Below are 13,811 nucleotides of genomic sequence, written 5' to 3' on the forward strand. Positions count from 1 at the left end.
AAAACACGGACCGATACACCCCATTTGCGGCATACCTCTTTATGGTCCTAGAATACCTCTAGATTTCAAATTTCAGGCAAATTGGATAAAAACTATGGATTCTAGAAGTCCAAGAAGTAAAATCGGGAGATCGGTCTATATGGGGGCTATATAAAAGCATGGACCGATACTCACCATTTTCGGCACCCCTCTTTATGGTCCTAGAAGACCTCTAGATTTTCAATTTCAGGCAAATTGGGTAAAAACTTCGGATTCTAGAAGCCCAAGAAATAAAATCTGGAGATCGGTCTATATGGAGGCTATATCAAAACATAGACCGGTACTCACCATTTCCGGCACAAGTCTTTAGGGTCTTAGAGTACCTCTAGATTTCAAATTTCAGGTAAATTGGATTAAAACTATGGATTCTAGAAGCCCTAGAGGTTAAATCGGGAGATCAGTCTATATGGGGGCTATATCAAAGCATGTACCGATACACCCCATTTTCGGCATACCTCTTTATGGTCCTAGAATATCTCTAGATTTCTAATTTCAGGTAAATTGGGTAAAAACTACGGATTCTATAAGTCCAAGAAGTAAAATCGGGAGATCGGTCTATATGGGAGCTATACCAAAACATGGACCTATAACCCCTATTTTCGACACACCAATTTGAGGTTTTAAAATACCTCTAGATTTTCGGTCCACAACATGTACCGATAGGCACCATTTTCGGTACACTTTTTGATGGTCCTAAAATACCTCTAGATTTCCAATTTCAGGCAAATTGGATAAAAGTACGGTTTTTATAAGCCCTAGACCGCGAAATCTGGAGGACGGTTTATATGGGGACTATATCAAACGTGGACCGATATAGCCCATCTTCGAACTTGACCTGTCTGTGAACAAAAGGCGAATCTGTGCCAAATTTCAGGACGATAGTGCCATTATTGAAGGCTGTAGCGTGATTACAACAGCCAGACAGACGGACATGCTTATATCGTCTTAGAATTTCTCACTGATCAAGAATATAAAGGGTGATTCTTTTGAGGTTAGGATTTTCATGCATTAGTATTTGACAGATCACGTGGGATTTCAGACATGGTGTCAAAGAGAAAGATGCTCAGTATGCTTTGACATTTCATCATGAATAGACTTACTAACGAGCAACGCTTGCAAATCATTGAATTTTATTACTAAATCAGTGGCAGAAAATCCGCTTTTTTATCGACAAATTTTGTTCAGCGATGAGGCTCATTTCTGGTTGAATGGCTACGTAAATAAGCAAAATTGCCGCATTTGGAGTGAAGAGCAACCAGAAGCCGTTCAAGAACTGGCCATGCATCCCGAAAAATGCACTGTTTGGTGTGGTTTGTACGCTGGTGGAATCATTGGACCGTATTTTTTCAAAGATGCTGTTGGACGCAACGTTACGGTGAATGGCGATCGCTATCGTTCGATGCTAACAAACTTTTTGTTGCCAAAAATGGAAGAACTGAACTTGGTTGACATGTGGTTTCAACAAGATGGCGCTACATGCCACACAGCTCGCGATTCTATGGCCATTTTGAGGGAAAACAATTCATCTCAAGAAATGGACCGGTAAGTTGGCCACCAAGATCATGCGATTTGACGCCTTTAGACTATTTTTTGTGGGGCTACGTCAAGTCTAAAGTCTACAGAAATAAGCCAGCAACTATTCCAGCTTTGGAAGACAACATTTCCGAAGAAATTCGGGCTATTCCGGCCGAAATGCTCGAAAAAGTTGCCCAAAATTGGACTTTCCGAATGGACCACCTAAGACGCAGCCGCGGTCAACATTTAAATGAAATTATCTTCAAAAAGTAAATGTCATGGACCAATCTAACGTTTCAAATAAAGAACCGATGAGATTTTGCAAATTTTATGCGTTTTTTTTTAAAAAAAGTTATCAAACTCTTAACAAATCACCCTTTATATTCGGAAGTCGATATTTCGATGTGTTACAGAGTATACAGAATATACACAAAATTTTTTTTCTGATTCAATCACGAAATTAATTGATCTAATTAATTTTTTAATTGAAATGTTTTCAATCACAGAAATTGTAGTATCAATTAAAAACTTAATTGATCCAATTAAAAAATTAATTGATATTATTAGTTTTTGTGATTGTTTTTTGTTTCAATTAAAAAATTATTGAATCAATTAAATTTTTAATTGAATATTTTTTAAAACTCAATTAAGATTGTAATTGGAAAAATTTTCGTGAATTTTTTTATATACATATATTTTTTTAATTTTATTGTTCAAAAACAATAGTTGTTGAAAATAATGTCAAATTACGGATTTGTTCGAATTTGACATATTTGGCACGAATTAGTCATAACACTCTGCAGAAACGTGGATCTGGAATCCCGACGAAGCGCCGCTTTGGGTTGATCGGCACTATGGAATTTTTTAGTCTAACCTTACTCTCCGAATGTCTAACGGATAGAGATGCGAAGATTTTGGTGACCATTGTGCGTTAAAAATGAAACGAGGATCCACCTTTTTGAAGCCATTCTTGATTGATATATGCTAAGTGCGATGATGATGATGACCGATATGTTGTAGCCGATATGTTTGTCTGCTTAGTCTGCTTCAATACATTTGATCCTACACGCAGAGAAAGAATATGATCACCCCAAACATGTTTCAAGACCAAAATGTTATTTTTGAACGGAGAACATGGAACATATGGAACATGGAACATATGTTGCCATATGGATAATTTTCGAGAACATAACATGGTTGCGACAAACATGTTACAAGTTCTCCGTCCAAATCTAACATTTTTCTCTTGAAACATGCTTGAGGTGATCATATTCCTTCTCTGGGTGTAAGGTCGATGATTATTCCGTTACGGTAGCCCATAGCATGACCATCGGAGGTGTTTGAATTCTGGTGAACAATCAATGGAGTAAATTTTCACCTCATCTCTTTGGCAAGTAAACCCGATCATTTGGTTTGTTCAGAAACAGCTCAATTTGGAATGGCTTCTCATCGGGAGCAATTCATATGCTCTTTACAGTCCAATTGGTATCGATCAAATATCGGCGTGGATATCGGCCAAATCTGGCCTTCACTTTTCGGATCATTTGTGGTTTAGTTATATCGTTCGTCCACTTTTTGAATGTGATGTCAGCACAAGAAATAAAAAATGTATTCAATCCCCACTTGTGTATTCAATCGCACTATCACGCTTGAAATCCATCACGAATAATTTTATTTCTGAATGTACTAGATCAAAACTTTTCTGTACGCTTGTTAACTATAAAATGAACTGTTACTGAAATAAATCTCTCAGCTGCCAGACAAGCAATTTAGGAATTATAAAAATCTGAATTTGGTTGCAATAAATATCAGTCACATTGTATATATTTATATAGTCGAAAATCGTTACTTTGGTGAGAGACAAACAAAATGACAGACTTATTATATCTCCATTACCATGCTATGGTCGTGGATTTAATTCTGTTTAACGATGTCCGTCTAACCATATATACTATAATAACCAAATTCTATTTTTTAATATATTGGACCACTTATTTAAACACGAGATCGCCTACCAATTTGCATCATGATTGTTTTTATACCCGAAGCCAACTAAAATACTCACCCTGTGGTACACTCCATTTGGCTGTCTCTTCCAAAACTTTGAGAACACGATCACAACCCTCCAATGCCATTTGTCCCATTCCAGTATGGGCAAATTTTTCCATAACCATTTGCAATCTATCCATTATGGTCTTATTCTGGGGAATATCAATTTCTTCAATATCTTCATCCGGAACTTTGGTGGCGATTTCTTCCGATGTTGATGTAGTGGAAGGACCTCCTTTCTTTTGTGTTTTGGTTTCTTGAGGCATTTTGTCCCCCAGATAATACAGCTGTTGCAGTTACCGGTGAATGCAATGGACTGAATCTGAAATTGTTGAAAAAATTCCATTATTGCAAAGTCTTGCTGGAAATGTACTCAGAATCTCTCAGAGTCTTATCAGACGCTATAGTAGTTTTGTCTGACAGAGATTTCTGTGTGTTTTTTTTTGTGACTAATTCAATGTCTGTTCATTATAAATCCACTATGAACTTTGTTCGAATCCCAACAATCAATTTTTAAGTCCAAGATTTCAAGTTGAATGTAAATAAAAACATTGTGATGTCGTAAAACTGCGATGATTGAGATTGAAAGGCTATTGTGGGAGAGATCAAATGAAATCAATTTTTGTTTATACAACTTTTGCTATTGATGCGGCACGTCTTGACAGGAAATTTTCTATAGATTATATGTGCCAGAAAAAAAAAAAAACAAATATAAAAAGCACATAGGGAGATTGGTCGACCCAATACTTAATGTTGAATTTACGTTGTTATTCAATATTAATTACCAGTCCTCAACTTAGTGTATAGTTTCAGCTTAAGATAAGTAGTCTTCTACTATATAAAAATAAGTGGGGTTTTCCTTCCTGACGCCATAACTCCAGAACGCACTAACCGGTTTCCACGGTTTTACATTCGTTGGAAAGGTCTCAGGCTCTGTGAGGTTTATAGCAAAGAAAATTCAAGAATAGTTTCAACGGAAATACGGGAAAATTTTTTTTCACATAATTTAAATTTATAATTTAAATTCATCGCAGTTGCTTTTTTAAAACAGAATTTTATTTTTTCACATGAAAAATTTTCGGAGAAAGTAGAGGGTAATCATGTGGTGAAAATAGGTTACCTCATTTTTTGATATCTGGTGGGAGAGGGGGACATCGCCCTTGCCCGACTTTTTTAAAATTGGGCTAAAGTTCTCCGATTTTGGTCAAATTTCCAAGGAAGGTTAGGGATGATGTCAAGACAAAGACCCGCTACTTTATTTTTCGATATTTGGTCGCGGAGGTGGACCACCCCTTAGGTTAGGTTAGGTTAGGTGGTAGCCCGATGTATCAGGCTCACTTAGACTATTCAGTCCATTGTGATACCACATTGCTGAACTTCTCTCTTATCACTGAGTGCTGCCCGATTCCATGTTAAGCTCAATGACAATGGACCTCCTTTTTATAGCCGAGTCCGAACGGCGTTCCACATTGCAGTGAAACCACTTAGAGAAGCTTTGAAACCCTCAGAAATGTCACCAGCACTACTGAGGGCGGATAATCCACCGCTGAAAAACTTTTTGGTTTTCGGTCGAAGCAGGAATCGAACCCACGACCTTGTGTATGCAAGGCGGGCATGCTAACCATTGCACCACGGTGGCTCCCCCCTTTATACGACTTTTGTGTAAAGTACAGTAACAGGTTAGCTGATAAGTCCCCGGTCTGACACATAGATGGCGCCGCTAGTATTAAATGCATATTATTTTTATATACTACCAACCTTCAAATGATTCGTGTCAAAATTTGACGTCTGTAAGTCAATTAGTTTGTGAGATAGAGCGTCTTTTGTGAAGCAACTTTTGTTATTGTGAAAAAAGGAATTTCGTGGTTTGATAAAATACTTTTTTCTGAAGGGAAAAAAACGGTGGAAGCAAAAACTTGGCTTGATAATGAGTTTCCGGACTCTGCCCCTGGGAAATCAACAATAATTGATTGGTATGCAAAACGCAAGCGTGGTGAAATGAGTACGGACGACGGTGAACGCAGTGGACGCCCGAAAGAGGTGGTTACCGACGAAAACATCAAAAAAATCCACATAATGATTTTGAATGACCGTAAAATGAAGATGATCGAGATAGCAGAGGCCTTAAAGATATCAAAGGAACGTGTTGGTCATATCATTCATCAATATTTGGATATTCGGAAGCTCTGTGCCAAATGGGTGCCGCGCGAGCTCACATTTGACCAAAAACAATAACGTGTTGATGATTCTGAGCGGTGTTTGCAGCTGTTAACTCGTAATACACCCGAGTTTTTCCGTCGATATGTGACAATGGATGAAACATGGCTCCATCACTACACTCCTGAGTCCAATCGACAGTCGACCGGTGAACCGTCTCCGAAGCGTGGAAAGACTCAAAAGTCCGCTGGCAAAGTAATGGCCTCTGTTTTTTGGGATGCGCATGGAATAATTTTTATCGATTATCTTGAGAAGGGAAAAACCATCAACAATGACTATTATACTGCGTTATTGGAGCGTTTGAAGGTCGAAATCGCGGCAAAACGGCCCCATATGAAGAAGAAAAAAGTGTTGTTCCACCAAGACAACGCACCGTGCCTCAAGTCATTGGGAACGGTGGCAAAAATTCATGAATTCGGCTTCGAATTGCTTCCCCACCCACCCAGCGACTTTTGCTTGTTCTCAGATCTCAAAAGGATGCTCGCAGGAAAAAAATTTGTATTTTTGTTAGAGACCATATAATAATACATGGTGTTATTATATGGTCTCTAACAACCATACAAAGATTGGTCCACATCGGTCCATAATTATATATTGCTCCCATATAAACCGAACTCCGATTTGGCTTGCGGAGCCTCTAAGAGAAGCAAATTTTATCCGATCCGGCTGAAATTTGGTACATGGTGCTAGTATATGGTCTCTAATAGCCATGCAAAAATTGGTCCATATCGGCCCATAATTATATGTAGTTCCCATATAAACCGATCCCCAGATTTGGCTTGCTTGCGGATCCTTTAAGAGAAGCAAATGTTATCGATCCGGCTGAAATTTGGTACATGGTGCTAGCATATAGTTTCCAACAACCCAACAAAAATTAGTTCACATCGGCCCATAATTATATATAGCCCCCATATAAACCAATCCCTAGATTTGACCTCCGGAGCCTCCCCCCAGATAAACCTATCGCCAGTCACACAAAAATTGGTCCATATCGGTTCGCAATTGTATATAGTTCCCTTATAAAGCGACCCCCATATTTGAATTCGGCTCTCTAATTACCGCGCAAAACTTCATATCCGTTGGTATTTATTTGTACGATTCTCTATATACCATATACCGGGTCAAGAACTGAATTATATACTTATTTAATCGGTTTTTTGTTTTTTTTTTTTTAATATATACCACCTATGGACTAACTTATAATTTAGAGGACGATGTTAAGAAGTTTTAAGATGGCAATCTCATCGGCAAGTATTACCACAACCCAAGTAATTCGATTATGGATGACAGTCTTTAGTAGAAGTTTCTACTAAATGCATGGAGGAGGGTACATAAGATTCGGCGTGGCCGAACTTACGGTCGTACATACTTGTTTTAATTTACTTTGCATAAACGGTTGGACTTACTCCTCAGAAGTCTCGATTTGTTTTCATACACCATGAAGAAAAAGTGCTGCTCTGAAAGCAAAATCACATTCTCAGTTTTTCGCAAATGTCGATAAAATGTTTAGGGAAGTCTCATTATCATGCCAAGCTCATAGCCAAAACGAATGCACTCAATTTCGCAACAACCATCAACTGTTCTCATTTGATTCATTCTTTCTCTGTACCCTCTCTTATAATCAACGGCTGAACAATTGTTTGGTGTTCGCTCGAAACTGGGATTGAACCCATGACCCTTCTTATACATGGCGGTCGTGTTAACCATTGCGAAAAGTATTTCGATATCTCAAATACATATTTAATTTGCAGTATTAGTGCACTTAATTTTTAATTATTATACAATTTATATTATATTATACTAATAAATATTTTCAACACTTATTGTATTTTTCGTAGAACATTTTAATTTGCCGCCAATAGTCCGTAACTACTTCACCTGTATTTTATAATAAACAAAAACTCTCTCTTTGTTTAAAAATATCAAATGATAACAAGCTTGAATTTATTAATAAAATATTATTTCATTTTATTTCACAGTGATGAGAGGCTACAACAAATATTAAAAATAAAATAAATTTTATTGATAAGTTTGTGAGTGAACAATCGAGGGTCAAAGTGTATCGTCAGAGCATTCATAAAAATGCATGGGCTTAATTTCAGATAGAGGGCTTTCACATTTTATTTAAAAATGAGGAATACCTTTCAAACTCAAATCACATCACTTCCCTATTGTATACGTCGTTGGCATACATATTTCAAATTAATTTTACTATAAAATTACTAAACGTTTTTAAGTTTTCGTCAAACATTTTTTTGGAATTTTTGGACAAACGTTACACTCAAAAAAGGGGGCACTTTTCCTTCACTTTAATTATATTTCGTCATTTGCTTCTACATAAACTAAAAAGGAGAAAACAAGTATATAAATATAATAATTTCCTGTGGAAACTCCACAATGTAGCGGGTTACATGATACTATTTTGAATCTCGGATGTTTGGTACAATTCTCGAAGTTATAATTAAAATTTATACGTACGTATGGAGCCTTTTAGATAAATCTTAAACTTATTGTGTAAACACTTTTCTCATTACGATTTGCATTCTAAATTCTGTAGATTTTTTCCGCCATTACTCGAACGAGCATGAGAAGTGAAAGTTTAAAATTCAAAGAAAATCCAAGTCACACAGAAATAAATAAAGGTCTGAAAAATGAACTACCTCTTACGAAAGTAATAGTAATTGTACTCCAACTTGAATACTTGTTAACTACAATTTAAGAAATTACATCTTCTCATAGATGAAAAACTAACAATAGCAAAGGAAAAACCAATATTGGCCCAAAATCATGACCATTTTAACCATACACTGAAAAAAATATTGTCATGAGGTCAAAGATTTCATGTTTTTAAAATACGAATGCAAATTTTGCTTAGCATAGAAGACGCATGTCTCTAGTATAAAGTTTTTTTCCTTGTCCAAAAGTCGATAAACTTTTCAATGAAGTCGGAGTGTCCTTATAATTAAGTGACTTCACTTAAAAATGGGTATCATAACACGAAAGAAAAAATGTTTGGGCTAAGTTCAACTTGACTTTAATAATTCAGAAAAATTCTTTAAATTTAATGAAATTGTCTTTAAATTTGTTGTCTTTTTGCATCTTGACTACAAAGCAAAAATTCATTCAAATATAGGACATGTTTTTCAATACTTTATTTTAAAGAGGTTTTTTACTTGAAATATAGCATAATTTTTACTGGAAGTCGAGTCTTAATTTGGAAAATAAAGTTGTGGTTAACTCGTGGTGCAATGGTTAGCATGCCCGCCTTGCATACACAAGGTCGTGGGTTCGATTCCTACTTCGACCGAACACCAAAAGGTTTTTCAGCGGTGGATTATCCCACCTCAGTAATGCTGGTGACATTTCTGAGGGTTTCAAAGCTTCCCTAAGTGGTTTCACTGCAATGTGGAACGCCGTTCGGACTCGGCTATAAAAAGGAGGTCCCTTATCATTGAGCTTAACATGGAATCGGGCAGCATTCAGTGATAAGAGAGACGTTCACCAATGTGGTAACAGGTTGACTGATAAGTCGCCGGTCTGACACATAGATGGCGTCTCTAGTATTAAATGCATATTATTTTTATATAGTACCAACCTTCAAATGATTCGTGTCAAAATTTGACGTCTGTAAGTCAATTAGTTTGTGAGATAGAGCGTCTTTTGTGAAGCAACTTTTGTTATTGTGGAAAAATGAAAAAAGGAATTTCGCGTTTTGATAAAATACTGTTTTCTGAAGGGAAAAACTACGGTGGAAGCAAAAACTTGGCTTGATAACCTAACTCGTTTTTAAAGGACTTTGATAGCATTTGAAGAAAAAAAGCTAAAAAAGCGAAAAATTAAAATTTGCTTCCTAGAAGCAAGTATACAAAACCCAAATTTAAAAGAGAATTATGTCTTAAAAGTATCCTTACTTGTATTTTCCGCTTCTTTGGCTCGGAATCAATACCAAAATTTTTAAAGTAAAGACAAAATCTTTGGAAACGGGCATGCTTTTTTTCAGTGTACGTTGTTGTGTTTTTACTATTTTTGCTTTGCTTTAGTTTTCATGGAACTTATGTGTACAGTCATTGAACTTTATACCCACGCTTAGTTCATAAAATTTTGGGATATACTTGAAACAAATAAAATTTCATTTAGTTGTGGAAAATTTCGAAAAAAAAAAATAAAATTTAACTAAAAACAAATAATTTTTTGCAATAAAAATAAGTTAAACTATACATTTTTCTCTACATATGTTATGCCAGGATTTATTTTAAATTAAGACAAAAAAATACTTTGTTATTTAAACAAAGTTACGAATTTAGGTTACTTCCATGCCTCCTTTACCATGTCAGTCAATAAAAATTTATTTTTACCCAAAAATATGGTCACTTCGTGACGCTACCCCGTATGTGACTGCTACCCCATAAATTCTTAATTCTACTCTAAAAAAATCTATATTTTAGGACTCGTGCTTTACGGAATATAAAGATAAAATTTCTCAAAAAAAAAAAAAAAGAAATAAGAGACAGTCCATAATCTTCGCTTTGATTTTTTTCCATAATATTTTGCACACATATATTTGTAAATTTTCATAAAAGAGAAGAAAAACCTTTTCACTTAACAAAAATAAACTTAAATTAAATGAGCTATTGGTCTTTAGATTACAAATAGAAAAATTTCAAATGTAGGACAAAACTGCGTTCTGACCAAGCATATTTTGGGGTTTGAAATGTTTTCAGTTTATAAGCATTTCAAAACGAGTCCTTTTCCCCATACAAAACATCAAGTTCAAAACACAAGTTTTCTTCAAAAACACGTCAATTTTAGAATGTGAACCCCCCTAATTGGGAATATGCTCTGACCAGATATACTCTTTTCATATGTCAAATTATTGAAATAAGTTTAATAGAAAAAACGAATAAACAAAGGGTTGAAGAAGATAACACCGTCTTCTCAATTGTTCGTTAGTCCATACGGGGTATATATTAAACAAAAAATGTCGATTAAATACGTAAATAATTTAGTATGACAAAAGTTTCTATAAAAATAGAATTTTGACAAAATTTTCTATAGAAATAACATTTTGACAACATTTTCTATAGTAATAAAATTTTGACAAAATTTTCTATAGAAATAACATTTTGACAACATTTTCTATAGTAATAAAATTTTGACAAAATTTTCTATAGTAATAAAATTTTGACAAAATTTTCTATAGTAATAAAATTTTGACAAAATTTTCTATAGTGAAACAATTTTGACAAAATTTTGTATAGTAACAAGTATATACGGCCGTAAGTTCGGCCAGGCCGAAGCTTATGTACCCTGCACCATGGATTGCGTAGAAACTTCTACTGAAGACTATCATCCACAATCGAATTACTTGGGTTGCGGTAACACTTGCCGATGGCAAGGCATTTTAAACCGTACACCGTAATATATACCACATAGTCCATACGTGGTATATATTAAACTAAAAAAGGCCGATTAAATACGTATATAATTAAGTTTAAAGTTTCTGTAGAAATAAAATTTTGACAACATTTTCTATAGAAGTAAAATTTGGAAACAATTTTCTATAGAAATAAAATTTAGATAAAATTTTCTATAGAAATAAAATTCTGACAAAATTTTCTATAGAAATAAAATTTTGATAAAATAAAAGTTTAACAAAATGTTCTATAGAAATAAAATTTTGGCAAAATTTTCTATAGAAATAAAATTTTGAAAAAAATTTCTATTGAAATAACATTTTGACAATGTTTTCTATAAAAATAAAATTTTGGTAGATTATTTTTGGCTCGAGTGGCAACCATGATTAAATATGAACCAATATGGACCAATTTTTGTGTGATTGGGGATCGGCTATATATAACTATAGACCGATATGGACCAATTTTGGCATGGTAATTAGCGGCCTTATACTAACACCACGTTGCAAATTTCAACCGGATCAGATGAATTTTGCTCCTCCAAGAGGCTCCGGAGATCAAATCTGGGGAACAGTTTATATGGGGGCCTATATATATAATTATGGACCGATATGGACCAATTTTTGCGTGTTTGTTAGAGACCACATTCTAACACCACGTACCAAATTTCAACCGGATCGGATGAATTTTGCTCCTCTAAGAGGCTCCGGAGTTCAAATCATGGGATTGGTTTATATGGGGGCTATAAATAATTATGGACCGATATGGACCAATTTTGGCATGGTTGATAGGGACCATATACCAACATCATCTACCAAATTTCAGGCGGATCGGATGAAATTTGCTTTTCTTTGAGGCTCCGCAAGCCAAATGTGGGGATCGTTTTATATGGGGGCTATATATAATTATAGACCGATGTGGACCAATTTTAGCATGGTTTTTAGAGATCATATACCAACACCATGTACCAAATTTCAGCCGGATCGGATGAAATTTGCTTCTCTTAGAGCAATCGCAAGCCAAATTTGGGGGTCCCTTTATATGGGGGCTATACGTAAAAGTGGACCGATATGGACCAAGTTTTGCATGGCTGTTAGAGACCATATACCAACACCATGTACCAAATTTCAGCCGGATCGGATGAAATTTGCTTCTCTTAGAGCATTCGCAAGCCAAATTTGGGGGTCCGTTTATATGGGGGCTATACGTAAAAGTGGACCGATATGGCCCATTTTCAATACCATCCGACCTACATCAATAACAACTACTTGTGCCAAGTTTCAAGTCGATAGCTTGTTTCGTTCGGGAGTTAGCGTGATTTCAACAGACGGACGGACGGACATGCTCAGATCGACTCAGAATTTCAGCACGACCCAGAATATATATACTTTATGGGGTCTTAGAGCAATATTTCGATGTGTTACAAACGGAATGACAAAGTTAATATACCCCCATCCTATGGTGGAGGGTATAAAAAAATTTTGGTAGATTACTATTTTCATGTTAGCCTGATATCAACGCAGGCTGATTTTTCGTTCAAATCAATTACTTTACATTAATTACAATTTTAAATGCGAGCTAATTGGACATGAAGATTAAGGAATTTGTATTATTATGCTATTGAAAAGAAAAAATGATTCAACTTGGGAGAAATGATCCTCGTATGTAATTTCCATAAGAAATTAGCATATAAAACCCAAATTGAATCATCTCACCCAGCCAGATCTTACTAGAGACTATGGAAATGTGGATTAGCCAACACTGAAATATATATTTTCTTTTCAATAGCATAATAATACCAATTCCTTAATCTTCATGTCCAATTAGCTCGCATGTAAAATTGTAATTAATTTTGGTAGATTATTTTTGGGGATCGGCTAAATATAATTATAGACCGATATGGACCAATTTTGGCATGGTTGTTAGAGGTATACTAGCGCAATATAACAAATTTCACCACGTACCAAATTTCAGCCGGATCGGGTGAATTTTTCTCTTCCAAGGGGCTCCGGAGGTTAAATATAGGGATCGGTTTATGTGGGGGCTATATATAATTATGGACCGATATGTACCAATTTTTGCATGGTTGTTAGAGACCAAATACAAACACCATGTACCAAATTTCAGCCGGATCGGATGAAATTTGCTTCTCTTAGAGGCTCCGCAAGCCAAATCGGGTGATCGGTTTATATGGGGGCTATATATAATAATGGACCGATTTGGACCAATCGCTTGTGAGAGACCACATACTAACACCATGTACCAAATTCCAGCCGGATTGGATAAAATTTGCTTCTCTTAGAGGCTCCGAAAGCCAAATTTGGAGATCGGTTTATATGGGGGCTATATATAATAATGGACCGATTTGGACCAATTTGGACCGATTTGGACCATATAAACCGAATCTCAGATTATCCAAATCTGAGATTCGGTTTATATGGGGGCTATACGTAAAAGTGGTCCGATATAGCCCATTTTCAATACTGTCCGACCTACATCAATAAAAACTACTTGTGCCAAGTTTCAAGTCGATAGCTTGGTTCGTTCGAAAGTTAGCGTGATTTCAACAGACGGACG

General features: G+C 35.6%; 1 protein-coding gene across 4 annotated transcripts in view; it reads right to left on the minus strand.

The window, feature by feature from the left end:
• Jabba (jabba) overlaps positions 1-13,811 on the minus strand; it is a 42,175-nt gene that overhangs the window by 27,077 nt on the left and 1,287 nt on the right. For 3 of the 4 annotated variants that reach the window (XM_075309487.1, XM_075309485.1, XM_075309488.1), the window contains exon 2: positions 3,620-3,925. In XM_075309487.1, the coding sequence (XP_075165602.1) occupies positions 3,620-3,869 (250 nt within the window). In that variant the 5' untranslated portion in view covers positions 3,870-3,925. The remainder of the gene's footprint in view (positions 1-3,619; positions 3,926-13,811) is intronic. The other variant, XM_075309486.1, reaches the window with a different exon arrangement.

This window comes from Haematobia irritans, chromosome 5 (assembly GCF_050003625.1).
Source record: "Haematobia irritans isolate KBUSLIRL chromosome 5, ASM5000362v1, whole genome shotgun sequence".
NCBI classification, from domain to species: Eukaryota; Metazoa; Arthropoda; class Insecta; order Diptera; family Muscidae; genus Haematobia; species Haematobia irritans.